The sequence below is a fragment of the Mobula hypostoma genome, chromosome 2 (genome assembly GCF_963921235.1).
Source record: "Mobula hypostoma chromosome 2, sMobHyp1.1, whole genome shotgun sequence".
In the NCBI taxonomy this organism is placed as follows: domain Eukaryota; kingdom Metazoa; phylum Chordata; class Chondrichthyes; order Myliobatiformes; family Myliobatidae; genus Mobula; species Mobula hypostoma.
In genome coordinates this window covers 109,662,852-109,689,402 of record NC_086098.1, presented here as the reverse complement: position 1 = coordinate 109,689,402, position 26,551 = coordinate 109,662,852, and the positions used below count along the sequence as shown (strand labels likewise).

The 26,551-nt window shown below is 39.3% G+C and overlaps 2 protein-coding genes across 2 annotated transcripts in view; both read left to right on the top strand.

Annotated features, from left to right (window-relative positions):
- LOC134342355 (ras-related GTP-binding protein D-like) overlaps nt 1–6,474 on the top strand; it is a 34,250-nt gene extending 27,776 nt beyond the window's left edge. Inside the window, exons 5-7 of the mRNA XM_063040369.1 lie at nt 3,015–3,157; nt 4,999–5,147; nt 6,023–6,474. Coding sequence (XP_062896439.1) covers nt 3,015–3,157; nt 4,999–5,147; nt 6,023–6,174 — 444 coding nt within the window. The 3' untranslated portion in view covers nt 6,175–6,474. The remainder of the gene's footprint in view (nt 1–3,014; nt 3,158–4,998; nt 5,148–6,022) is intronic.
- A 2,402-nt stretch (nt 6,475–8,876) lies between these two features.
- ube2j1 (ubiquitin-conjugating enzyme E2, J1) overlaps nt 8,877–26,551 on the top strand; it is a 38,275-nt gene continuing 20,600 nt past the window's right edge. The window contains exons 1-4 of the mRNA XM_063040371.1: nt 8,877–9,039; nt 23,535–23,608; nt 24,918–25,049; nt 26,153–26,237. Coding sequence (XP_062896441.1) covers nt 9,009–9,039; nt 23,535–23,608; nt 24,918–25,049; nt 26,153–26,237 — 322 coding nt within the window. The 5' untranslated portion in view covers nt 8,877–9,008. The remainder of the gene's footprint in view (nt 9,040–23,534; nt 23,609–24,917; nt 25,050–26,152; nt 26,238–26,551) is intronic.

The following is a 26,551-nucleotide window of genomic DNA, read 5'->3' as shown; positions in this document are numbered from 1 at the left end:
CATTGTTAATTCTTAATTATCCCTTTAAAATGAACCAGTAAACTATTTATAGTTAGAGGGCAATTCAGTATAGTGAATAATAGTCCTAAATGCAGGAAGATTACACTGTGTGCTCACATAATCATGGATTAGTTTTTAGAACACAATATGCATGCAGAAACGATAATGAAATGTCAGGAGCTTTTCATATAGTATTCTCCCTATTTTACTTCTAATTTGAAGGTAGTGGTTGTGTTTTGTCGAATGTGGTACCTCATTCAAGCTTCCCTATGTAAAACAATAAATAGAATAAGGATAGAAAATGCCAGAAAAATCCAGCATTTCGTGTAGTACCAGTAGCAAGAGAAACAGAAACCTTTTAAGTCAATGACTTTGCTTCAGAGCTCAGCATCAGCGGTTATTTTTTGCTTTTTAAGGAATTTGGCAAGCCTATATCACTGTCTTGATTATGTGCTTGTTTTCCAAGATCACAGGTTATCAACTTATGTCAATTCTTGCTGATTACAAAATAGATAAAATTGTTTTCATTGACAGAATTATAACTACTCACTGAACCACTGCAAAATTATCATAATTGTTATAGAAAAAAGAATTCCATTCTATACTGGGTTACATAGAACATAGAATAGTACAGCAAAGTACAGCCCCTTTGGCGCACAATGTTGTGCCAACCCTCAAACCCTGCCTCCCATATAAGCCCCAACCTTAGATTCCTCCATATACCTGTCTAGTAGTCTCTTAAACTTCACTAGTGTATCTGCCTCCACCACTGACTCAGGCAGTGCATTCCACGCACCAACCACTCTCTGAGTAAAAAACCTTCCTCTAATATCCCCCTTGAACTTCCCACCCCTTACCTTAAAGCCATGTCCTCTTGTATTGAGCAGTGTTGCCCTGGAGAAGAGGCGCTGGCTATCCACTCTATCTATTCCTCTTATTATCTTGTACACCTCTATCATGTCTCCTCTCATCCTCCTTCTCTCCAAAGAGTAAAGCCCTAGCTCCCTTAATCTCTGATCATAATGCATGCTCTCTAAACCAGGCAGCATCCTGGTAAATCTCCTCTGTACCCTTTCCAATGCTTCCACATCCTTCCTATAGTGAGGCGACCAGAACTGGACACAGTACTCCAAGTGTGGCCTAACCAGAGTTTTATAGAGCTGCATCATTACATCGCAATGCTTAAACTCTATCCCTCGACTTATGAAAGCTAACACCCCATAAGCTTTCTTAACTACCCTATCCACCTGTGGGGCAACTTTCAGGGATCTGTGGACATGTACCCCCAGATCCCTCTGCTCTTCCACACTACCAAGTATCCTGCCGTTTACTTTGTACTCTGCCTTGGAGTTTGTCCTTCCAAAGTGTACCAGCTCACACTTCTCCGGGTTGAACTCCATCTGCCACTTCTCAGCCCACTTCTGCATCCTATCAATGTCTCTCTGCAATCTTTGACAATCCTCTACACTATCTACAACACCACTAACCTTTGTGTCGTCTGCAAACTTGCCAACCCACCCTTCTACCCCCACATCCAGGTCGTTAATAAAAATCACGAAAAGTAGAGGTCCCAGAACAGATCCTTGTGGGACACCACTAGTCACAATCCTCCAATCTGAATGTACTCCCTCCACCATGACCCTCTGCCTTCTGCAGGCAAGCCAATTCTGAATCTACCTGGCCAAACTTCCCTGGATCCCATGCCTTCTGACTTTCTGAGTAAGACTACCGTGTGGAACCTTGCCAAATGGCTTACTAAAATCCATATAGATCACATCCACTCCACTACCCTCATCTATATGCCTGGTCACCTCCTCAAAGAACTCTTATCAGGCATGTTAGACACGATCTGCCCTTCACAAAGCCATGCTGACTGTCCCTGATCAGACCATGATTCTCTAAATGCCCAGAGACCCTATCTCTAAGAATCTTTTCCAACAGCTTTCCCACCACAGACGTAACACTCAGTCAAAAATGTCAAAGGGTAGCTTCACACCAATAATCAGCATCAGTAAGGAGGTTATGGCCACTCTGATAGTATAAATATTGTCAATTTAATATAAAGGATTAGGCTTCATACCAACCTTCTGTAAATTGCAAAATGCCCTCTGACTTATTTTGTTATCACTAAATTATGTCAACATCTGTATGTTTTATTTTTGACACAATGAAAGTTATGGTTAGCCCTTTCATCAAAGGAACACTTGGAATTTCTGTTTTTTTAAAATTCATTTTTGTGATCTGAGCATTGTTGGTAAGTTCAGTCTTTAATACCACTCATAATTGTCCTAGAGCTAAGTAGTTTGCCAGGCTATTTCATAGGGAAATTAGTCAATCATCTTACAATGGATCTTCATATATAGCCCAGACTGTGTAAGAATGGGAGGCACTCTTTGCCAAAAGGAAATGCAGCACCTTTATGTTTTAACAAAGGAAATTAACTGTTAATACATTTTTATTTTACTTTTTTATGTCAGCCTAATTTAAAGTTTGAGAGTGGTGGGTGCGTGAAATGCACTGCCGGTGATGATGGTGGAAGCAGATACAATAGGGGCTTTTAAGAGACTCTTAGATAGGTACGTGAAGCTTAAAAAAAAAGAGAGCTGTGCAGTTGGGTAATTCTTGGCAGTTTCTCGAGTAAGTTACATGGTCGGCACAACATTGGGGGCTGAAGGGCCTGTAATGTGGTGTAGATTTCTATGTTCTAGTTTAAAGTTTATGAGGTGGCATAGTGGCATTTAAACTTGAACTTCAGACCAAAAGTGCAGGTCTCCAGAATACTAATCCAATATTTTAACTATGCTGGATACTTCTATAATGACAATGAAAGTAATTAACTAATTAAGGACCCGACCTGTATTATTAATTTGCTTGAATCATTTTCAATTTTATGAACACTGATTATCCACATTTTTGGTTTCAAAATTATTTGGCTGTGCATCATTTATAAAATACCACCATTACATAATTGGCTTATTTGTTTTTTTCATTCGATTGTGTTTTGTATTTTGCAGAATTCAGGAATTGAAAAGGCCTTCCTCTTTGATGTAGTCAGCAAAATCTACATTGCAACAGATAGTATGCCAGTGGACATGCAAACTTATGAACTCTGCTGCGACATGATAGATGTTGTGATTGATATTTCCTGCATATATGGGTTAGTACAAGGCTGAACTTGTTGTAAAAAGAATGTAAAGAAAGGTGTACATTGTTTCTCAATCTCTGAGATATGTTCAACAAGCAGAACAATACCTGGATGGAAACTGTGTGCAATTTGGGTATTTTATAGAATAACACGTCTAAAAGATTTTTAAAAATCAAAACAATAACATTTTGGCAGTGAAAATTGTTTATTGATTTATTTGCTGGATATGTGCCAACTTTACAGTGCAATTTCAAGCTGAATATGCTTATTAAAGAGCAAAACACCTGCAGATAATAGAAATCAGAAATATTATTAGCATAACTAGCATATATCCCAAAGCTCTAACTTCACGACACTCCATCCTTCCAGCTACTGGGGAGTGTGGACAAGTAAAGATTAATGGGTAGGGTTTGGAGAGGTGTCCCACAGTGACAAGGGAATGTACACAGACTTCTCAGGAACAGTAGATCCAGGAAGGAGGATTATTATGGCAAGAAAAGCTTATAAGGACTTGAATACCCTAACTGAAACCATGGGATTTTGGGAGCTTTGCAATGCATCTGAAAAACTGATGCTAAAGTTGCATTAAGCAAAAAGTTAAAGTTCTTTACCTTGATAAGTGATTTTTAAAAATTTTGTAATTCAGCAGTGAGCACTGTAGTTTTGTGTGTTATATAAATCAAGAAAGACAGCCTGAAAGGATCTTCAGGCTAGAGATGACTTTGAATTTGAAAGCAGTGAAGACACCTTTGTCAGCTTGTACTTAAAGTTTTCTGAGGTGGCAGGTGGTGCTTAAGGACCATCTTGTGAAAAAGCTGCAATAAATATTCATAGTGAACTCTTTGAGGTTAAGGCTTAAGGAGCCACTACATATAACAAAGAGCATAGGAACAGCCCTTCAACCTCAATGCTTCTGCTGACAATTATGTTTTTCAGGTTTCTGATTCCTATTTCAACTCATTCTCATCTGATGAACTGAGACCCTCTATCTGTTTGCAGAATTTATGCTGACATTTTTTGGCTGCACAAAATTTTGAGAGGAGCGTAGTGGGATCCCACCTAGTGTCAGTTTACTTTGCATTTGTTTTGGGACCGCTGTACTACACTCCGCCTATGACCACAGGAGAAATTTGTGTGGTCATTTGAATGATGCTACTATAGCATCTTCAGCACAAGTAAATCCTGGTACTTCTTTGAGTGGAGAGCAGCAATTGTTATTTGGACCAATGCATTGAACATTTCACTGGAGGTGATTTTTGGGCAATATTGCTTTGGTTGAATTGGATACCATTAAAACAGCAACAGGTTATCCGAAAATCCCTCACCAATGGGATTAGAAAATATTGATGACAGGAGCTAATTCTCCCAAAAATTATTAATTTGAAATTTGCCTTTGCAATCATGTTTTTTTTTCCTGCATTGTGTAGAATCACTTTGTTCCTGCTTTCTGAATCACCTGTTCTCCCATTCCCTCTCTTACTTCTGGCTTTCTATTCACTTGCCTAGAGAAGATTTTTGGATTCTGTTTTCAACCTGTTCTCACATACTCACCTTGCCCACTCCTACCCTGTGTCAGAGTAATTCTTTGATTGGAAGTCATCTTCCTGACTTTTCCCTTCTGTGAAAAAATCCTACTGATAACAATTTGAAGTCCAGATTACATTGGTTAAAGGATCAACAGATTTATTTTTAACTTGACTGTGCTGTGACCACTTCCACTTCCCCTGCAGTTTATCAGGCAAAAGCTCGTTGATACCAGAAATCTGAATTCAATTAAGGTGCAAGCATCTATGCAAGGTAGCATAATACTGCTAGTCATTCCAAGGAAGTCATTCTTTACGTTCTTTTCCCAGGCTTCGAGAATTCGGTGGAGGAAGTACGTATGACAAAGAATCTGTGGCAATCATAAAGCTGAACAACACGACTGTTTTGTATCTCAAAGAAGTAACAAAATTTCTTGGTCTAGTTTGTTTTCTTAGGGAAGAAAGTTTTGAACGCAAAGGTAATTATTGCGTGTTTTCATCACAAAATTTTGAGAGGAGCATAGTAGGATCCCACCTAGGGTCAGTTTACTTTGCATTTGTTATGGGACGGCTGTACTACACTCCGCCTATGACCACAGTAAATGCTTACCTGACAAAATACTTACAAAAAATTACTGTAAAAGAATCCCTTTCCATGAATAGCACATAGACAGGTTCTCATATTTGTTGACTGCTGTTCCTGTAATATGGGATATTACTATGTAACTTAATCTTTGATTTCCTTTGCATTATATTTGGGAAAATACAAGCTTTGCTCTATTTTCTTAATGACACATTCAGCATGGGCACTTACCATTTGTGCATGGCATTTCTGTTGTACCATGGTCATGCAATTCCTGGCTTTAAGGTAATCATTTAAACCTAAACCATGTTGACTCTTTAACTAAAGGAAAATACTGGAAGTCAGGAATATAGACATGAAATGTTGTTAATATTCAGCAGCTCAGGCAGACTTTTTGGAGGGAAAAGCAGACTCCGAACCTTTTAAGAGCAACGAGCTGTCAGGACTTGGGATTTTCTACCCACTGGTTCTGTAGTTGTGTTGTGCAGATCTTTAAACATCAGCTTTATCTTTGAAGCCAGCTTTAACATGGTGGGTGAATTCCAATAATAAATCACATCATTTAGCACAGTTTGAATGAGCCAGAAATAATTTACTAAAAACAGAGTGTAGGAAATACTTTGGTCCATCATGCGTCATTAATGGAGAATTAACACTTGAACCCATTGTGCAGCTGACAAAGCCCTGCTGTTAAACAGTTTGAAGGTTTGTGAATAATGCCTTTTTGGCATTTACTAGTTTACTTTTTGTTTTCTTTTTTTTACACTGCAGGTTTGATTGACTACAATTTTCACTGTTTCCGCAAAGCTATTCATGAGATTTTTGAGGTTCGCACGACCATGCTGAGGTGCCGCAAGCAGCATAGAGGACTGCAGAGAAACAAACTGGTAACCCCCAGTGGCACACCCAGGCATTTGTCATAATGTCTGCCATATACACTGTTTCTAGTAGCACGTTCAGTAGCTAAACTGTGATGCCAATGCACTGACATGAATGAAGATGATGCTCAGGACATTAACTCCAATAGAGTACGCAAGCACTTTGTAAAAGGTATATTTTTCTTTAGCACATGCTAAAATCAGTATTTATCATATTTAACCATATATATTACAAATACATTTCTAATAGCAAACAAATGGAATGGCTATTTTATGCTGAGCTGCTGAAATTGTAGCAACTTACTGGAAAAAATAATTTAATATAATTAAATATATTACAGCTTTCTTTGTTAACTGACTTGGGTTGATAATTTCACATAATATGACAGATTACTCTTAAATCTTCTGCTCTTAGATTCAGTTCTTCATTTCCTTCTCATTTTCTTCTGTTTCTTTCCCAAAGTAACTCTATAGTACATCAGATTTACAAAGCTCGAGCAATAAAACATTTTTATGAACCTCCCAAAGTTTAATTCTGTCGTCAACCATTATGGAAGATACATCTCAACCAATCAATATTTCTATATGTACACATAACAGAGTAGTAGAGTTTGTTGGACAGAAGAAAAGTATTTTGCATGGTATTTTGTATTAAAGTAACAACTCATAAAACAATAAGGAAAGTGGTATGCCATTATGTATGTCCTATACATAGAGTAATTGGAATCACATTCCTCTTCCAAATTCCTTTCCTAAATGCACATTCATGTGTAGCTTCACACTTGCCAGAGAAGTTAAACAATTTAAATTGATTTAATCATCTTCAAAAGTCATGGCCTCCCTTGCTTTTTCCCCTGAATTTTGTTGGTGGAAAAATGTGAAAAACTTGTTTTGTGATGTTGATACTTTATTCTTTGTTTCCCTACATCTGATGTCCCCTTCTCATTACTTTTCTTCCTCTAACATTTCCATTCACTCCCTTTTTACAGTTTTCAAATTTTACTTGCTTGCTTCATCGGTGTTGGCCTCTGCACATGGTTCTTGTAGATAAGATTTCCTGGTGTGTTTTAGTCCCAATGTCACTTTTCAGGCTTTCATGTTTGCTTCCTCTCTCCCTTCAGTAGCTTACATTCTAACATGGCCTAATGTTTCTTTCCTGAAATCCTACATTGCAGAGTACTGAGAAAGCTTCTCTCTCTTGCTTCATTTTGTCATTTATAGAGAAATTTGGACTTCTCTCTGACAAAACACTAAGTATTCATTTTAAATCTGATTCTGTGAGATTTACCTTAATCAAAGCCATTAAGGGAATAAAAAACAAAGTTGGACGTACGAAGTAAGATGACAAACCAGCCAAGTTGTTGTTGAATGGCAGAGCAGGTTCAAGTTGCTACTTGAGCACCTCCTGTTTTCCTTGCTGAATTTCATTTGTATTCCTGATTTCTCTCACATTCTTGCACTTTGCAGTTTTGCTGTTTCAACTTCCCATGCTCCACAGACATTTACTGATTTTAAACATGCTCGTCTTTGAACTGTAAGTAGAACAGAGACATTTGATTCAATTTAAATGGTGATATTTATTTTCCTGACTATCTACATTGCTGCCGCTAGATTGGGCACTATATTTGAAATTGCAGTACTATATTTCATGAAGGCTAACATTGATAATATTAGTAAGAAAATACTGTTTTATATTGTTTTTGAAAAATAAATGTAGATACAATGTCATGATAGAGTGTGCTAGAATTTTAATGGTTTCAATTTATCAATACCATTCTGAGAAGCATTATATGTTGAAAACTTTCTAAATGTACAACCATGGAACTCATACAAATTCAATGTACCAGATCGATATTTAGGTTAAAGACGTCAACCTCTTTCAAGGTGAAAATGTAAAGTCTGATTGAAGTCACAATTGCAAGGCAAGTACGCGAAACACTAAATGAACAAAATCACATTGGATTCTTTTTTGTTTATTTTACCTCCCCCTCCTTAAAGGAAAACAACTTTTTTTCCGATAAGAAGGCTCACAAAATATGATAAAACAGAAGATTATCCTTATGTTAAACACGTTAGATTAAGCCTCGGAGTAGCATAACCCGATAAAATGTTTTTAAAAATATTCATAAGCTTATTACGCGTGTTGTTCCTTGCCAGTTTAATACTAAAATTAGTTCTAAAGTGACCAACGATCTTTTGGGGTTGGATGGTCCCAACGCGACTTTTAGGCAAATTTAAGTTACGGTAATTGTCTATTTCTCGTCATCTGAAAATCTTGTGTGGGTGAATGAAGTAGAGTAATATGTAGCGTAGCACAAATACCAGGAACCCTGCAAGGTGCTGGAAAACCAGGCAACACACACAAAATACTGGAGGAACTCAGCAGACAGGTAGTGTATCTTTTTGAAACGAGGCATCAAAATATATTACCAGTCACTCATTATGACTGACAGTGGCCCTATTGTTGGGTTGACAAGATGCCAGATGATGAGGACGTAACCAAGCCGTACCACTCTGGAACCTGCTGACAGCCCGGGCGTTCGCTCTTTATTGGAGGAAAGCGGCAGGAAGGGGGTGCGGCCTCGGTTAACAGCCAGCTCGTCGTCAGCCACGCCCGAATAGGCCAAGCACTACCCCTCCCGGGGCGGTGTCTTTGGAAGACAGCGTCAGCTCAGTTGATGTGGTGCCCGCCGGCTCCATTTGGATGGGTGGGGTGAAGTGGAGGCGCGATCAATGTGGCTGCCATTTGTCCCCACTAGGGAGCACCGGATTGGTGCGTGAAGCCAGTCGCCCCAGGCCGAGGGCGGGGTTAGGCTGTGTGACGCCATAATCATCTCGCGAGAGCTCGCGGGTGAGGTGCAGACGTCAGCAGCATCAATATGGAGGGTCAGTACAACCTAAGGAACCCGGGTGAGTGAGTGACATCTTTTAAAAAAAACATTGGCTGCAGGGTCCCCGTTTCCCAAAAGAGTAGATTCCGGGTAGGGGCTACTCAACTTCTGGGGATCTGTCCTCCTCTACTCCTGCCATTGAGGTGGCTCAGTGTAATAAGCCGGTCAGGTTCCGATTGGCACCGAGCGAAGTACGGCCACTCCTTCCCCAGGCCGGCTCAGGGAGGCCCGTGGTATCCTCTGTATCATCGGGGTCCATTTCTGCACATGGGCTCTGACTGTACCTTAGCGCTGTCATTGAGCCCTGGTTTCATTCAGTTAAACGTCGATGAGGTCAATCGGTGAGGGAGAGGTGTCAAGTGTTAGCAAGGATGCTGCCACTTGATCTCATCGCACCGGAGTAAACTGTTCACAGGCTAGTGAACTGCATAGTAACATTCTGGATCACCTGTTTGTGCGTCTGTATAATTGGTCTGAGGTTATTTGAGGCGCATGCCATTTGGGGCATTTAATACATAGGGGGAGCTTGCCCCCACTATAACAACCTTAAGGAACTTAAATAGCCTCTGACAACCAAGTCCAGTTCCTGGCCTTTACGTGTGGTTTAGCTACTAAGCCTGGCGGGACCGTTTCTACCGACAGGAGACGGAGCAATGGCGGGTTACAGTCGCTTCGGGCAGATGAGACTCGTCAGGCGTGATTGGCAGTTCATCGAGGAGAAGGAAAACTCTGATCTCAAACCTCCGGGGAGTAAACCCCAAGGGGGAAATCCGGAACTGGAGTTCTTAAGGCAGTCTTACGTTGAGTTCAACGCTGACTGGCGTCTCCTGCAACGCTGCTGGTGAAAGCTGTATTGTTTTCTGCCATTCCTTTGGGTTCATCCGCTGCGAGGAAAGGGGGAACTGCTTACACGGGCAACAGCTTGCTCTCCACACTGTACCTCCCAGGCTTGGAAATCTAGACAGCTAGCTCGCAACATCCATGGTTGACCCTGACCAGCGGGGGCTCGGAAAATTGTTCAGGAGATACAGGACATGAGGTCTTCCCACATACTCTGTTCTTTCTGTCCTTGGTATATTCCATTCATCCATTAGTTTAGTTTGTGTTACAGTTTAAACAATCTTATTATTACCTTTCTTCCAAGAGCACAAGAAGAGGAGCCACCAGGTCCTTCGAGCTTGCCCCGCTATATTCAATCTTTAAAATATTTAGCCATCTCCACCATGAGTCTTGCCAATGATCTGGTCTCCAACACCCACAGGAGACAGAGAGCTCCAGAGATTCACCAGTCTGTGAGAGAGGAAATGTCCATGCATCTGGAGTTTAATGAATTAACACTTCACTGTAGTTATCTCCCCTTGTTCTTGACTCTGTTATATGTGAAAACATACCAACATCTAGTCTGTTGAGACCTCCAGTGATTCTGTATGTTTGAGTAAGGTTACCCTTCATCTTTTCTAAACTCCAAAGAATGTAGAGCCAAACAAACTGTCTAGCCTTTTTTGATAGGACAATCCATACTGTTTGGCTTCTTAACCTGTTGACTTTTTAAAAAAAATTCAGATTTAGAATAATGAATTCCCTCTGAACATCAGTCATCAGCATTCTTTCTCCTTCTTGATAATAATCCACCTTTTGCTTCCATTTACCAAAGTGCATTACCTCATGCTTTCTCATGTTAAAGTCTATTTACTGTCACTCAATCTGTATCCTGTTTCAGAATCACAATGATCTCAGCACAGCACACCTTTCCTCCTGTTTTCATAATTCCCTCTTGAACTGTGCCAATTGCCTATCCAAAATTCAAATTTGTTCATAATATTTCCACTTTCTACTAACTGGTAGTTCCTTCACATTACTGAAGTAACTTATTAATGCAGCAGTGAAAGGATAAACTATATTAAAAATTTTGTTTAAAAAAACTTTACTGTATTTCTGCATAAGTTTTAATTTCAGATTCAACTTTTTTGCAGCCAAAAAGTTCTATTCAAAAAATTCAGAGGAACATCTAAACAAGCTTGATGCATTTTGGAAACAAGTCCTGTGGACTGATGAAGTTAAAATAGAACTTTTTGGCCGCAATGCACAAAGGTATGTTTGGAGAAAAAAGGGTGCAGAATTTCATGAAAAGAACACCACTCCAACTGTTAAGCACGGGGGTGGATCAATCATGCTTTGGGCTTGTGTTGCAGCCAGTGGCACAGGGAACATTTACTGTTAGAGGGAAGAATGAATTCAATTAAATACCAGCAAATTCTGGAAGCAAACATCACACCGTCTGTAAAGAAGCCGAAGATGAAAAGAGGATGGCTTTTAAAACAGGATAATGATCATAAACACACTTCAAAATCCACAATGGACTACCTCAAGAGGCACAAACTGAAGGTTTTGCCACAGTCCCCCGACCTAAACATCATCAAAAATCTGTGGATAGACCTCAAAAGAGCAGTGCATACAAGACGGCCCAAGAATCTCACAGAAATAGAAGCCTTTTGCAAGGAAGAATGGGCGAAAATCCCACAAACAAGAATTGAAAGACTCTTAGCTGGCTACAGAAAGCGTTTACAAGCTGTGATACTTGCCAAAGGGGATGTTACTAAGTACTACCATGCAGGGTGCCCAAACTTTTGCTTCAGGCCCTTTTCCTTTTTTGTTCTTTTGAAACTGTAAAAGATGGAAATAAAAGTTTTCTTGCTTAAAATAGTAAAGAAATGTGTTCATCTTTAACTTTATGCCTTTTGGAAATCAGTTCACCTTTTACTTGCTTAGCTATTCACAGTAACAGAAATTTTGACCAGGGGTGCCTAAACCTTTGCATGCCACTGTAGATACAGATGAAACACAAGCTGTAGTTACTTGTGTAAATATTCCTACATTAGAATAAATGTGATAATGGTAAATGTAATGGGCAAATAGCTTGTATTATCTAGGAGACTTTGGAGATCCTGTGCATGGTATCCAATGCATCGTGTTCACTTATTCCCTTTCAGTTGATTACAGCTAATTTATGAAATTAAATTAATAAATAATATAAAACACAATGGAAATGAGGACATGTCCAAATAGAATTACTTCCTATTGTGTAAAATGTTGTGTAAAACTTCTCAAGTGGAGCTTGAATTAAAGTGTCTAGGAATCTGGGAAACGGATTCTTAACACATACATCGAGTCATAGAGTATTACAGTACATAAACAGTCCCTTCAGCTCATCTAGTCCATACTAGCCTGGTCTTCAGCCTCGTCCCATCTACCTACATCAGGACCACAGCTTCTCTCATGTACCTTTCCAAACAAACATCTTCCTTCCCCAGCAGCTCATTCTACATTTGCACCACAATCTTAGTGAAGAACTCTCCCCTCAGCTTCCCTTAAATATCTTACCTTTCACCCTAAAACTCTGAACTAGTACTAGTCTTATCCAACCCGAGGGGAAAAAGCCTGCAAACATTCACCCTATCTACACACCTCATAATTTTGTATATCTGTTAATGATCTCCCCTCATTCCCTTGTGCTCCAATGAATAAAGTATGAACTATTCAGCCTGTTCCTATATCTCATCCTTGTAAATTTTCTCTGTACTCTTTCAAACCTCGCCCATGTCTTATACAACTTCAATATAACATCCCAAAATCTGTTCACAGTTCAACTTCAAGGTATTCAGTGCCTTGATTTATGAAAGCCCATGTGTCAATGACTCTCCTTATGAACCTATATATCTATCTGCGATGTCACTTTCAAGGAATTATGCATCTGTATTCCCAGGTCCCTTTGTTCTACCATACTTCACAGCGCCCTGCCATTCACTGGTTTGTCCTTCCAAAATCCTTCACTTCACAGTTGTGTCCATTAAATTCCATGTGCCATTTTTCACACCATTTTCCCAGCTGGTCCATATCCCACTGCAAGCTTAGAAAGCCTTCCTTGCTGTCCACTATGTCCCCAAACTTGGTGTCATCCACAGATTTGATGATTCAGTTTATGATATTGCCATTTAAATCATTAATATAGATAGACCCAGCACCAATCCGCATAGCACACCACTACACAGGCCTTCAGTCAGAGAAACAACCAACTGCTGCCACTCTTTGGCTTCTCCCTGGAAGCCAATGTTGAATCTAATTAATTTCCTTTGAAGAGAAACTAAAAATACTGGAAATCATTAGAATGCATCATCCAAACATCAGAATTTTTGTGTGTACTCTTGCTGTACCTTGGCACTCCTTAGCAATTATGATCATTTGGAATCGTTCAGAGTTTTAAAGAAGAAACCTTGTGTATTTGACAGCAGCTCGTATGATTTGTCAAACACTTATCATTACGGGGGCTGCTGATGGGATAGCTGAACTGTTCATTTTAAGATGAATCGATAAATAGTATTAAATGATTTTTGTTCTTTGATTCAATGGCATATTTCATAATATGAAAATTGCACACACACACAACAATTCTCTGCATTTGCCAGCTATTTAAGGCAAGTAAGGAGCTTTTATATCGTAATATGTACTATTTCTGATAGAGTCCCAGGTGTGCTGACTGGTTTGAGAAATCTGTGGTCAGTTACAGCTGGGGCTAAGCAGCTTAATATAAAATCGATAACCAACCAAGGCTATTTTTGTCTAAGTAGTAACTCTATCTTTGTCAAGTTTTTTTTCTAGTTTCATTGTTATTGAACATTTTAAAGAAAATAATAGATAATTTTGCATTGAAGTTACACCACCACGTTCAGCTGTAATACGGATACAAAGAAATGCAAATTCTGTTCATACACTTAAAGAGAAATTGTATTTTCTCAATATCCATTATGGAGCTTCAGTGTTCCATTGAAAATTTTTTTTCTGGACTGATTATGCTCACACTTTTTAAATGAAAAATCTTTTATATTAGCCTTAAATTTCTCTACTAATGATCTTGTTCCTGTATTAATTAGTTTAGAATTGAAAATGTATCACAAATTAAACTTTCCAGCATTTTTGAAAGTTGCAAACAGTGGGTTCAGATCTTGTATCGAGCAGCATGCTGTCCAGGTTTGCATTTCACCTCCCCCTTAAGCTAGTTCCTATCTCCAGCTGAATTTCAGTTGATTGATTACCTCTTGAACAGAGCACAGCTTTGCTATTTGCAAGTTACAAAGTCTTCAAAATTGCCTCAAGTACTATGTTCACAGTAATCCCAGTTTTGAGAAACTTTAGAGATGAATGTTTGTGAATGCTTCAGACATATCCAAAGACTATTAAACATTGAAATCATATACTTAAACACTCATACACTCAGTAGACACTTTAGTAGGTACCTCTTGTATCTAATAAAAAGGGCCTCAGTGTATGTTTGTGGTCTTCTGCTGCTGTAGCCCATCCACTTTAAGGTTTGATGTGTTGTGCATTCAGAGATGCTCTTATGCATACCACTGCTGTAACACTTGGTTATTTGGGTTCTTGTCACCTTCCTGTCAGCTTGAACCAGTCTGATCTCACATTAACAAGGCATTTTCACCCACAGCATTGCCATTCAATGGGTATCTTTTGTTTTTCACACCATTCACTGTAAGCTGTCAACACTACATGAAAATCCTAGGAGATCAGCTGTTTCTGAGATACTCAAATCATCCTGTCTGGCAACAACTATCATTCCATGATGAAAGTCACCTAGATTATATTTCTTCCCCCTTCTGATGTTTGTTCTGAGCAACTGAGCCTTTTGATTATGAATGCATTGAGTTGTTGCCACGTGACTGGCTGATTGGGTATTTGCATTAATGAGCAGGTGTACCCAATAAAGTGGCCATTGAGTGTAAATTGAATATGCCTGTCTCCTTCACATTCTTCATATGGATAGGATTAATAAACATGTACCAGATCTAAACTGGTGCAAATTCAATAGCTATTGAGGATAACTGGAAGTTTGTGCCAACAAAAGAAGGCATTTGGTAATTCCCAGCAATCAACTTTGAGGAAGTTGCACTTTTAGTTTCACCCAAATGTTCTAAGTGTCCACACTTGCAAATGTAAATGTCTGGCCAGTAGCTTTGCAAAATTGTTGGGATTTCTGTGGGAGATCTGGGAGAATGTTTCTCTCAAAATGTGTTGAAGTGTTTCTTTGTAAATCTCAAGTCATGTGGCTTCTCAGCACTGCTTTATTTCTAAACAGCCAGTTTGTGATTTCTGTTTACTGCACCCCTACTGGTCAACATTCAAATTTCTTTGATAGTGGTTGTAGGTAATGATTTCTCAGTTTTACAAAGCAATGTCTGTGTATTCCACTGATGAGATGAACTGCAGTTTAGATCCTTACTCTGCAACTTCCTAGGTACCTACTTTCTGCTGTTTCGCTTAAAGCAGATCTGGATCCACAAGAGTTAATGTTATCTAATTAATAAAAAATGTAATAGAGGATAAATTATGTTAAAAGAAAATTGTACTTAAGGCTAAAACAAATTATGTGGTAAAATATTCTATGACAAATTGCAGATATGAATTTTTGTTTTAATTTTATAGTATTAGTTAAAACTCCTCAGAGAGGCCTTTGAGAAGGTTCCACATGATTGGCTGTCCTGATCACATGGGATCTTGGGTGAGCTGGCTAATTGGATACACAGCAGAGCATGATGGTAGAAGGTTGTTTCTAAGAATGGAGACCCATGACTAGTGGTGTGCCTCAGGGGTTGGTGTGTGGCTCATTGGTCGTTGCCATCTATGTCAATGATTTGGATAAGAATATACAAGTCATGGTTACTAAGCTTGCAGATGACACCTGAAATAGGTAGTATAGTGGGTAATGAAGAAGGTTATCAGAAATTACAGGGGCTGTTGGTCAGCCGAGAATGGCAGATGGCGTTTAATTTGGATATGTGTGAGGGGTTGTATTTTGGAGTGTCAAATCTAGAGAGGACTGTGACAATGAATGATACAGCCCTGGGGAGTATTGTCATGGGTAGATGGGGTGGTGAAGAAGACTCTGTGCATGCTAGCCTTTATAAGCTAGGGCATTGAATGTAAAAATGAGCTTATGGTGCATGAGGCTACACTTGGAGTACTGTGTTCAACTTTGCTTACCTGCAAAAGATGTTAATAAACTGGAAGGAATGCAGAGAAGATTTACAAGGATGATGCTAGGACTTGAGGAGCTAAGCTATAGGGAGAGGTTGGACAGGCTAAGACTTTATTCCTTAGAGTGTAGAAAGATTGAGAGGTAATTTTTATAGAGGTATGTAAAATCATGCGGGGAATCCAGAACTAGAAGGAAGTTGAAAGGCCACCCTTTTACATAGAGTGTGTAATCTATGTGAAATTAGATGCTAAAGGAAGTGGTTGAGGCAGATACTGTAACAACATTTAAAAAACAGTAAGACAGATACATGGATTATTAGAGTTTAGGTTATTGGCGGATGCTTGAGTGGGACATCTTGGTCAGCATGAATCAATGGGGCAAAAGGGCCTTTTACAAACAATACCTCTTGTATCTGTCTATGACTCCAACCAATTTGGATTTAGTTGAAGATCGTACATTTTAAATTATAATATGCTGGAAATATGACTAATGTAGAAAAAAATGAATCATGACTGGTAATTTGTTTATTCATTTACAAAGTTGAAGTTAATTGTATCAAAAGATAGGGAAACTTGTGTGGTGTGAAATTTTGTTTCTAAGCTTTTAGTTGTAGCATATATTTGATGGATCTTTAGTTAATACTGCTGTCTGCAAAACACTATTTTTGTGGTGTACATAAAGTATAATATAAGAAAACATTTAGCTACTTCAAATATAGAAAATTGGTACTGCACACATACTTTGCAAATCATACATTCAAAGCTGAATAAGTCTGTTTTTTCAGCCATATTTTATTGATAATTTTAAAATATTTTATTTCAGTGGGTTTGTAACAATGAAAATGTAATGAACATGTTGGAGTTAATAGTTTATGATTTTAAAATATTTAAACTGATGTAAATGTTTAATACGACAATTCTCAACCCAGTTGTCTCTGTGAACCATACTGTATTTCTTTTATAAGGTTTTCCTGGATTTACTCAATATTCTCTCTCCAAAGATTTGGATTGACCCGCAGGGCATTTGCAGCATTCTCTTTGATTTCCATCAACCTGCTGTGTTCTACACTTTATTATTTCAATAATGTTACTTACTCTCTGAAATTTTTAATTCTCTTCCTCTATTTACACAACCTTCAGACAAATCAGTGTTAAGGGACAGAATCTGCTGTGCCAATAAAACTGTCATCCATCTTTTCCTGGAATGTGTGATAGGATGTAGGTCCTTTGTTCCCTACTTTCGCCTTTGCAACATTAAATGTTTCCTTTTCTTACCTTGCATAATTCCAATAAAAAGTCATATCAATCTGAAATATTAACTTTCCCTCCTGTTGCTGCCGACCTGCTGAGTATTTCGTGTTTTTTTTAAATTTCAGACTTCTTTTTTGCCATATGTTCTTAATATATATTATTTCGTCAGAATGATTTATTTCCTGTTCTTTTTTCTTGCATTAATTTATTGTAGCCAGGCCTCTGGGTTTGTATGAAAATGTGTATGGTTCCATTTGATATGGTGGGTATTCAGAGGTTGTGTAGACATATTTGTCATGGAGGCATGACTCACTTGAGTTCTACCAGCAATTTGTTTTTATCTTCATGTTGTCCTTGCCTGTTTTTAGATGTTGTGATTGTGCATTTGTTGTGGTTAATTGCTTCAAACTTGGTAGCTTGCAGAAACAGCTAAATTCTATTCTGGATTGTTAAAATTAATTCCAGGTATTTAACTAGTGCCAGGAACACTATTATTTAATGACCATGCTTAATTGCCCTTGAGAAAGCTGTTCCATTCTGTCTGGTGTTACTATTTCCCCCAGTACTGGTGGGCAACAGTGCTGAAAGCAATACAACAGGTGGCTGACATAATGGAAAGTCCCTTCCCATGCCACTTGCTGGAAGAGGTGACCTTTTAAAGCTTCCTTCAGGAAGTTTCTCAGAATTGTGTCATTGGCCAGTTTGTGATTTGTATCATGCACTTTTCGGTTATCATGGATTTCAGTCTGTTCTAGCAAGTATGGGATGTAAAACTCACATGTTCCTTTTGTTTTCTAGTTTTTCACCTTTACTATTCAACACTGTAATCAGTTTCTCTATCATTATTAAAGTCTTTCATCCATTCACGCAGCAAATTCCTTTGTCACTGCATGTGCTGAAGCTCCTCCACCTTTGAGATTCCTGTACTTGTATGACTGGTACAGGTTTCCCCCGTTTTTCGAACGTTCGCTTTACGAAACCTCACTGTTACGAAAGACCTACATTAGTACTCTGTTTTCGCTTTCAGAAGGTATTTTCACTCTTACAAAAAAAAAATCAGCGCGCGATAAAAAATTCAGCGCACGAAAAAAATCAGCGACCGATAAAAGGCAGCACGCGCCCCAAGCAGCCGCTCTCCCCCGGGTTCAGAGCGACATTCTCGCCGGCATTGCTTAAACACATGTCTGTGAGCAGCCGTTTGCAAGATGAGTTCTATGGTATCGGAAAACTGTTACACTTGGCGTAAAACTAGACATAATTAAGTGTTTCAATCGTGGTGAACGAAGTAAGGACTAAGTGAGTTTGGCTTGTGGAAGCTGACGAAAATGATGTTGAAAAGGTTTTGGCATCCCATGACCAAGAACTGATAGATGAAGAGCTGATGCAATTGGAAGAGGAAAGGATAACAATCGAAACCGAATGCAGTAGTGAAAGTGAAGCAACTACATGAGATTTTCACTGCAATGATAAAGTACGACTCTAATTTTGAAAGGGTATGTAGGTTTAGGAGATATTTGCAAGATGGTTTGAGTCCTTACAAAGAACTGTGTGATAGAAAAAATGCGCGAGGCTCAGCAGTCAAGCAAGCCTTCCACATCAGGCACAGCAGACGACAAACCTTGACCTTCAACATCGAGGCGGGCAGTCATAGGAGAAGATGACCTGCCTGCCCTAAAGGAAAGGGACGATGAGGTGACACCCCAGTGTCCCACCACCCCAACACCCAGGCCGCGGACAGATACTGTGCCGATTTACGGAGAATGCAGCGGAAGCCGGGAGGCACACAGCACATCTTTAAAAAAAAAAGCCGAAATAAACATGCTAATTAATTAGGTGCCGCCCGACACGTAATTGTCGGCCCAGATCATAGACGACACAGTCGGAAATTGGCACTGATCTGGGCTGACAATTACGTGCCAGGCGGCACCTAATTAATTAGCATGTTTATTTCGGCTTTTTTCTTAAAGATGTGCTGTGTGCCCCCTGACTACTGCTGGACTCCTGCGTGCCTCGCTGCAGTGTATCAGTCGGTGGCCTGGAGGGTGGGGGCCATTGCACCAGCCAACCTGCGACGACTCAGTCTAACACACCATCATCAGTGTGCTCTGCGCTGCCTTCCCGATTCCAGTAAGTGATACTACACTGTACATACATTATTTCTACTTTATATCGGCTGTGTATTTTTATGTGTTATTTGGTATGATTTGGCAGCTTCATAGCTTAAAGGTTACTGGAGAGTGCTTGCGCCGTGTTTTTGCCAACAGTGCTTGTGTGAGATTTTCTGCCGACGGCACTTGAGTGAGATTTTCTGCCGATGGCGCTTGCGTCAGATTTTTGCTACGGAGAACAGTGCAGTAATAATTGTGGAAAAGTATTTCTACTTTATATAGGTTGTGTATTTATCATATCATTCCTGCTTTTACTATATGTTACTGTTATTTTAGGTTTTATGTGTTATTTGACATGATTTGGTAGGTTATTTCTGGGTCTGCGAACGCTCACAAGATTTTCCCATATAAATAAATGGTAATTGCTTCTTCGCTTTACGACGTTTCGGCTTAGGAACCGTTTCATAGGAACTCTCTACCTTCGGATGGCGGGGGAGACCTGTACCTGTGTTCATTAACCAAATGTAAAGCACAATTTAATCTAATGAATGCAGCCACCTCATGGGTCAAAATCTCTAAATAAATCTTCTCCCTGTTGTTTTGCTATCACTGTATCACATAGTTGCTTGAGTTGAAGTTTTTTTTAAGATTTGTCTGTTTGAGAAGTTGACATACATGGTGGCTACAGGTCATGGCCTAAACTGTCCATTTATGGGATCTGAAGTTGGGCAGGCTGAACAACTATCTGATGGGTGAGCTGGAAGCATTGTAAATATACTGCATTATCTAACAAAGAAACATTGTTGATTGATATCAGCAGTAGAAACTGCCACAGCAACAGCTTGCATTCCTTTAATCTAGCAGGGCAGTTTAAGGTGCTTCACAGGAGTTATCAAAGTAGTTATGATGCCAAGCCACAAAAGGACTTTTTAGAAAATGTGACTGAAGGTTTAGTTAAAGGAATACTGTAAAGATTATCCGGAACGAAAGTGCTGGAGAGGTTTCCGTCACCATTATGAGATGAAATAAAATTTGAGAATAAGCAGAATATCAGAAGTAGAACAGTACAGATAGCTCTTGGGAATGAAGGGAGTTGTAGTTAGAATTAAAAAAGACAATAAATTTAAAACAAATGTTTTCTGACTCAGTCAGCTTAGATGTATGCTGGGACCTTGTGTGAGGTAAGGTGCAGGCTGCAGAACTTTTGATGAGCTCAAGAAGTGATTAGATGGGAAGACACCAGGATGATCTGGAGGTAAAACATACATAGGCCGGTGGTGTAGTGGCATCCTCACTGGACTTTGAGGCACGTGGTCCGGGGTTGGAATCCAGCCGGCTCCTTACACGCTTTCTGTCCGTGCTGGGTTGAACATTCAGCTAGCAACTCGGCCTTATATTAAAAAAAAAAGACAAAAATACTAAAGAAACAGCTGAGTTTCACCCGATGGGCCACAAGCCACGGAAAGGAACAACAAAACATACATGAACAGAGGTTTCAGCAGTGGATTAGCTGATAGTTACAGGCCAGGCAAGCAATGAAGGAGATTTCTAGTTCTTTGAAAATATTTGCAGGGCATCATTTTATCCACATCAATGCCATTGTGGGAGATGGTATAATTTTGCCTTTGTTAATAAGGCTGGTTAACTCGAGCTGCCCTTGTTGGATTTGAACTCGCGCTGCAAATGGCAATGTGCTATTCAGATAGTCCCTTGTAATCCTATCATTTTATTTGCTACAAACCTAACTATTTGGGTAGGCCCATTGTGTCTGCCTGCTCGTATCCTCATATCTCGACTCCATTATATCCCTCTTGTTTCAATTCCTTTCCACCTTCATCCGCAACACTTCTCATGCTATCTCCTCACTAAGTTTCAATTTCCTGGCCCTGACTGCCTCATTTTCTCCATGGATGTCCTGTCCCTATATACTTCTATTCTCCAAAAAGAAGGCCTTAAAGCTCCTCGCTTCTTTCTCAATAAAAGAACCAACCAGTTCCCCTCCACTACCACCCTCCTTCTTCTGGCAGAACTGGTCCTTGCCCTCAACAATTTTTCCTTCGGCTCCTCCCACTTTCTCCAGACTTGAGGGGTAGCCATGGGCCCCAACTATGCCTGCCTTTTCGTTGGCTACATAGAACAGTCTTATGTTCTAAGCCTTTCCCGCAGTGCTCCCCAACTCTTCCTGCATTACATTGACAACTATATTGGTGGTGCTTCATGCTGAGCTCGTCAATTTCATCAACTTTGGCTCCAACTTCTACCCTGCCCTTAAATTCACTTGGTCCATTTTTGACATCTCCATCCCCTTTCTCAATCTCTGTCTCCATATCTGGAGCCAAGCAGTCTACTGACATATTTTATAAACCTACCAATTCCCATGGTTATCTCGACTATACTTCTTCCCACTCTGTCTCATGTAACAAAGTGCTATACCCTTTTCTCAGTTCCTTTGTCTCCACCACTTCTGTTTATAGGATGAGGTTTTCCTTTCCAGGACATCAGAGATATCCTGCTTCTTCAAAGAATGGAGTTTCCTCTGCCATTGATGCTGCCCTCTCTCGCAGCTCCTCAATTTCCTGGACATCCTCCCTCAACCCATCTTCCCACCGTCTTAACAGTGATAGAGTTCCTCATGTTCTTATCTACCATGTCATAAGCCTCTGCATCCAACACATTATTCCACCTTCTCCAAAGTGATCCTACCACCAAACACATCTTTACCTTCCCCTGCTTTCCACAGGAATTGCTCCCTCCGTGATTCCTTTGTCCATTTGTCCCTTCCCATTAATCTCCATCCTGTAAGCGGCCAAAGTGCTATGCCTGCCTATTTACCTCCTTCCTCAACTCCACTCAGGGCCCCAAACAGTCCTTTAGGTGAGGCAACACTTCACCTGTGAATCCACTAGGGTCGCCTATTATGTTTGATGCTGCCATTGGGGCCTCCTCTACACTGGTAAACCCGTTGTAAATTGCAGGACCACTTTGTCAAGTATTGTTATCCATCGTTCCACATCCATATGTGCCTATGACCCCAGTAAAGTGTGAGTTGTTATTTCCAACTTTGGCATTTGGATCATGTCATGACACAGGTCTATCTCTGATTGCAGCTGTTTGTAGAAGATGTCCTTTTCTTCAGTGTCACAATGTTGGAGCATAGCACTGGATCACAGTCATGTTCATTTGCTTCCCTTTCAGCCTGACTCTGATCAGCCTACTGTTGATTGGTTTCTACTCCAGCAAGCGCTTCTCAATGCCCCTCTTCAAAATGACAGCTATACCATCATGATGCTGACCATCTTTCCTTCCTGAGTATAAAACTGTTTCAACAGTTGCTGCCTTTATTCTGCCATACCCTGTCCATCTGCTTTTGCTGACGCCCAGTATATGTAGGTTGTAACAGATGCATTTCTGCATTTATTTGTGCTAGCTTGCCAGTGTCATACATGGTTCGTACATTCCAAAAAAACAATTTTGGTCTTGGTGGTGTTCAGGGCTTCTTTCATTGTGCTGGTAGCTACCCCTCAGTTTTCACTATTGTCAGTCTTGCAAATACCTTGTGGACACAAAGGATTCTTCATTACTGTTTCTGTAACAATTTTTTTTGACAAGTCAGGGTTGTTTCCTCTGAGCTGAAACCTCGAACCTGGAGGACCGGTGGACCACTCTCAGTCTGACCTCTACCCTTTGACCTGTTTGGCATGGGTGACGCTACCAAGAGTCAAAGCACAAGGCCCTGACTCCATCCAACATAGCTCTCTGGGTCATTGAGCCACACAAGCCACCAAACCCTACGACAAGGGTTTGGGCCTGAAGAAGGGTCTCGTCCTGAAACATTGACCACTTGTTCATTTCCATGAATGCTGCCTGACCTGTTGAGTTCTTTCAGCATTTTGTGTGTGTTGATTTTAATTGCTTTAATTGATTTCTACATTTGAATAAAATGATTAAGTTATAAACATATCCCTTTGCTCCAGATTTAGCATTTTTAAAATAATGCAAAATAGTCTTCAAAATATGATGTTCAGTGATCTAAAACTCTCAGTTGCTTGTTTACACCATTATAGAGGTTTTGTATTTGATGTTGAATTATCTTTTTTTTTAAATTTTAAAGCTGTCAAGCGTTTAATGAAAGAAGCACAAGAACTAAAAGACCCCACAGAGCAGTACCATGCTCAGCCTTTGGAGGTGAGACTTTTAAAACTCAAAAGAATTATCTGAAGTGTGGTTTTGCTCATGGTATGGAGAAATGGTACTCTTTTCCTAACATACCATTCCTACACTGTCCAATATGTAAAGCTTTTCATTTTCTGGGTGCTGCCTAAGAGAGCAGGCTTTTAAGTGTCTATCCTTTTTCTACATTTTTGAAAGTGCACCTGAATTTTAATATTGTTATTTTAAAACTATTTTAAAATTTAGATTGATTGGTTTGAGTAAATTGTAATGAATGACTGAATTACAGGCTTTGTCTTTCTTGGAAGTTTTTTTTTAAATAGTTGGATCATAAGTGATGGATTTTTGTTGTTTTTATTAAGGACCCCATAGAACTGAGTACCTAGTGGCTTAAAGAAAAGTGTCCAGTAGCAGCTTACCTATACTTTTTTTGTTCCTGTGGTTCCATGAGGCAATTGTTCAACAAGATCACTTTATCTGTAGTTCAGTGTGTTATGATTTGTAATTTCACTAACAACATGCAATTTGTTTTTTTAAAATATGATTGAACAGTGTATTACAGTGGAATTCATTAAAAGTGTATAGGCTGAGATTTTAGAGCTGTTGTGGAATACAAAATTAATTCAAATACTCAGCTTGGGTACATCATACTGGAAATACCGTTAAATTAGTGGAAGTCTCTGCTGACAGGCTTGTAAAGTGAACCACGAGCTGCAATAAGAAGCTGTCTTATACTACAGAGAACAAATTTCAAGCCATAGATATAGTGGATTCTTCCAGTGACTGGTGATCTTGGCTCGCAATTGCACATCATTAAGAGTACATTGTGCCTGGGAGCACACTGGAAAAAAACAAAGTACTCCCATGGGGGCATCACCGGCCTTAGTTCTTGTCTAGTTAAAAAGAGGAATAAGCAGCCAAGGATTCTACTAATTACTGGCCTCTGGCTTTGGCTCTGGTCTTTGGTGATAAACTGGATTTTGGATACTGGGTAAGTGAAATTTGTCCAGATATAGGGTCACTCTGGCTAATCTAGGGGCTGGGGAGGGACGATGAATATCTAGGGGCTAGAGAGTTGGAAGCTTATATCTTTTGGAGCAAATAGCTCTGTGAAGAGTTTGGTGTATTTAAAAAGTGCAGCATAATGACTTTGTATAAATTCAAGTGAATGCTGCTTATCTTCCCATGGGGATGAACACTTGCGTACTTATAGCAAACATATTGTACCTTTTGTGACTTTCCTGTAGCTTCTTATGACTTAATATGAATAAAAACATGCTCATGTTGCCATTTGTAATTGCATTGTTTTGTTCTTCATTTTTAGGATAATTTATTTGAATGGCATTTCACTGTCAGAGGTCCTCCAGATTCTGACTTTGATGGTGGTGTATACCATGGCCGAATTGTGCTTCCACCTGAATATCCCATGAAACCACCCAGCATTATTCTTTTAACAGTAAGGTCATTTTACGTTTCTTAAAATGTTATTTATGTCCCATCAATGTACTGTATTAAAAGCAGTTGAATGCTTAAACCCTTGCCTGGTTTCATCAGACATGGCAGTTTTGATTTTAGCTGGTTGTAAGATTGATGTTGGTTGGTACATTTCACAGACTCCCTTTCCACCATGTTGTATCCTTTGCATTCATTTAGACATTGACTTTCATTAATTTTTCATCCAAAATATGCCACCTTATAGAAACATTGAAACTATGAGGCAATGTTGAACTCTACTGTATGCATAGTTGTCTACATTAGACTTGGTTCCCTGTACCACTGATATGGATGTTGAGGTGCCAACTGAACTAAGCCAATTGTTTTTAAATCAAAACGTAACTATTTTGGGAGGGTACAGTGGAATTTTTTCCACTTGCAAAAATTGTTGAGTTGTCTAGTTGCTAAGTAGTGAAGAATTGTTTTCATCGGAAGATGTTGAACTACTAGTATACAATATGGTGTGTATTCTAAGATCAGTATGATTCATGATCTGGTTTGTCACAGAGAGCTGATATTGAATTTAGTTAGCAGGCATTCATTTGTATTATGTGCCATGGTTTAGCCTGTAATTGTAAGCCATGTAATGTTGTAGACCCCTATGCTGCTGTTTATATAAAAGTGTTTTACATTTAATGCTGAAGGTTTATTGGCAGCTCAGCAACAGATAATCAACACTCGTGCTCATTAACACACTTGTAATTTGTTTTTTTTTGTCTTTTTGCCCTATCATTTAAAAATCAAAGAAATCTATCTTTAGCTCTTCTGTGGGTTTTTTTCTGGCGATATCAGAGCATGAACTAATCACAAAACTGGTTCCTAATCTAAGCTAAAAGTGCGAAAATTGTTTTTCCCCTTATCAAAGATGTACAATAGTTGACTAAGTTTCTGGAAAATTGGAATGAACAGTTGAATTAGTTACATTTCTAAATGCAATCAATTATTTTGATATTTTGATTTAGAAATGTTAAGACCAACAGGAAATGTCAGAAGTTTCACTAACAGCCATCATGGATTATTAATTATTTGCTACTGCAACTTGACCAGATTTTTTTTTTGTTTTAGCCTAATGGAAGGTTTGAAGTAGGAAAGAAGATTTGTCTGAGCATTTCTGGACACCATCCGGAAACCTGGCAACCATCCTGGAGTAGTGAGTATCACTTAAAAATCTAGGTTCTGCATGTAATGGATTACTTCCAAAGCTTTTGTACCATGAGCCACTAATATGGTTAATACTGGTGCTATATAATTGAAGCTTTATGCACCAAATTACATGTGTTTTTTTTTTGGTTTATCCAATTTTTTCTGTTTCAGTCTTGCAGCACGGGGTGTTTCTCCCTTCGAGTTCTCGAATGATTGGCTGCAGGAAATGTGCCAATCCAAACTTGAGTGTGTCTGTATCTTAATAGACCTGTCAATCTCTAAATTGTTTAACTTGTAGCCATATGTTTTATGATACAGACT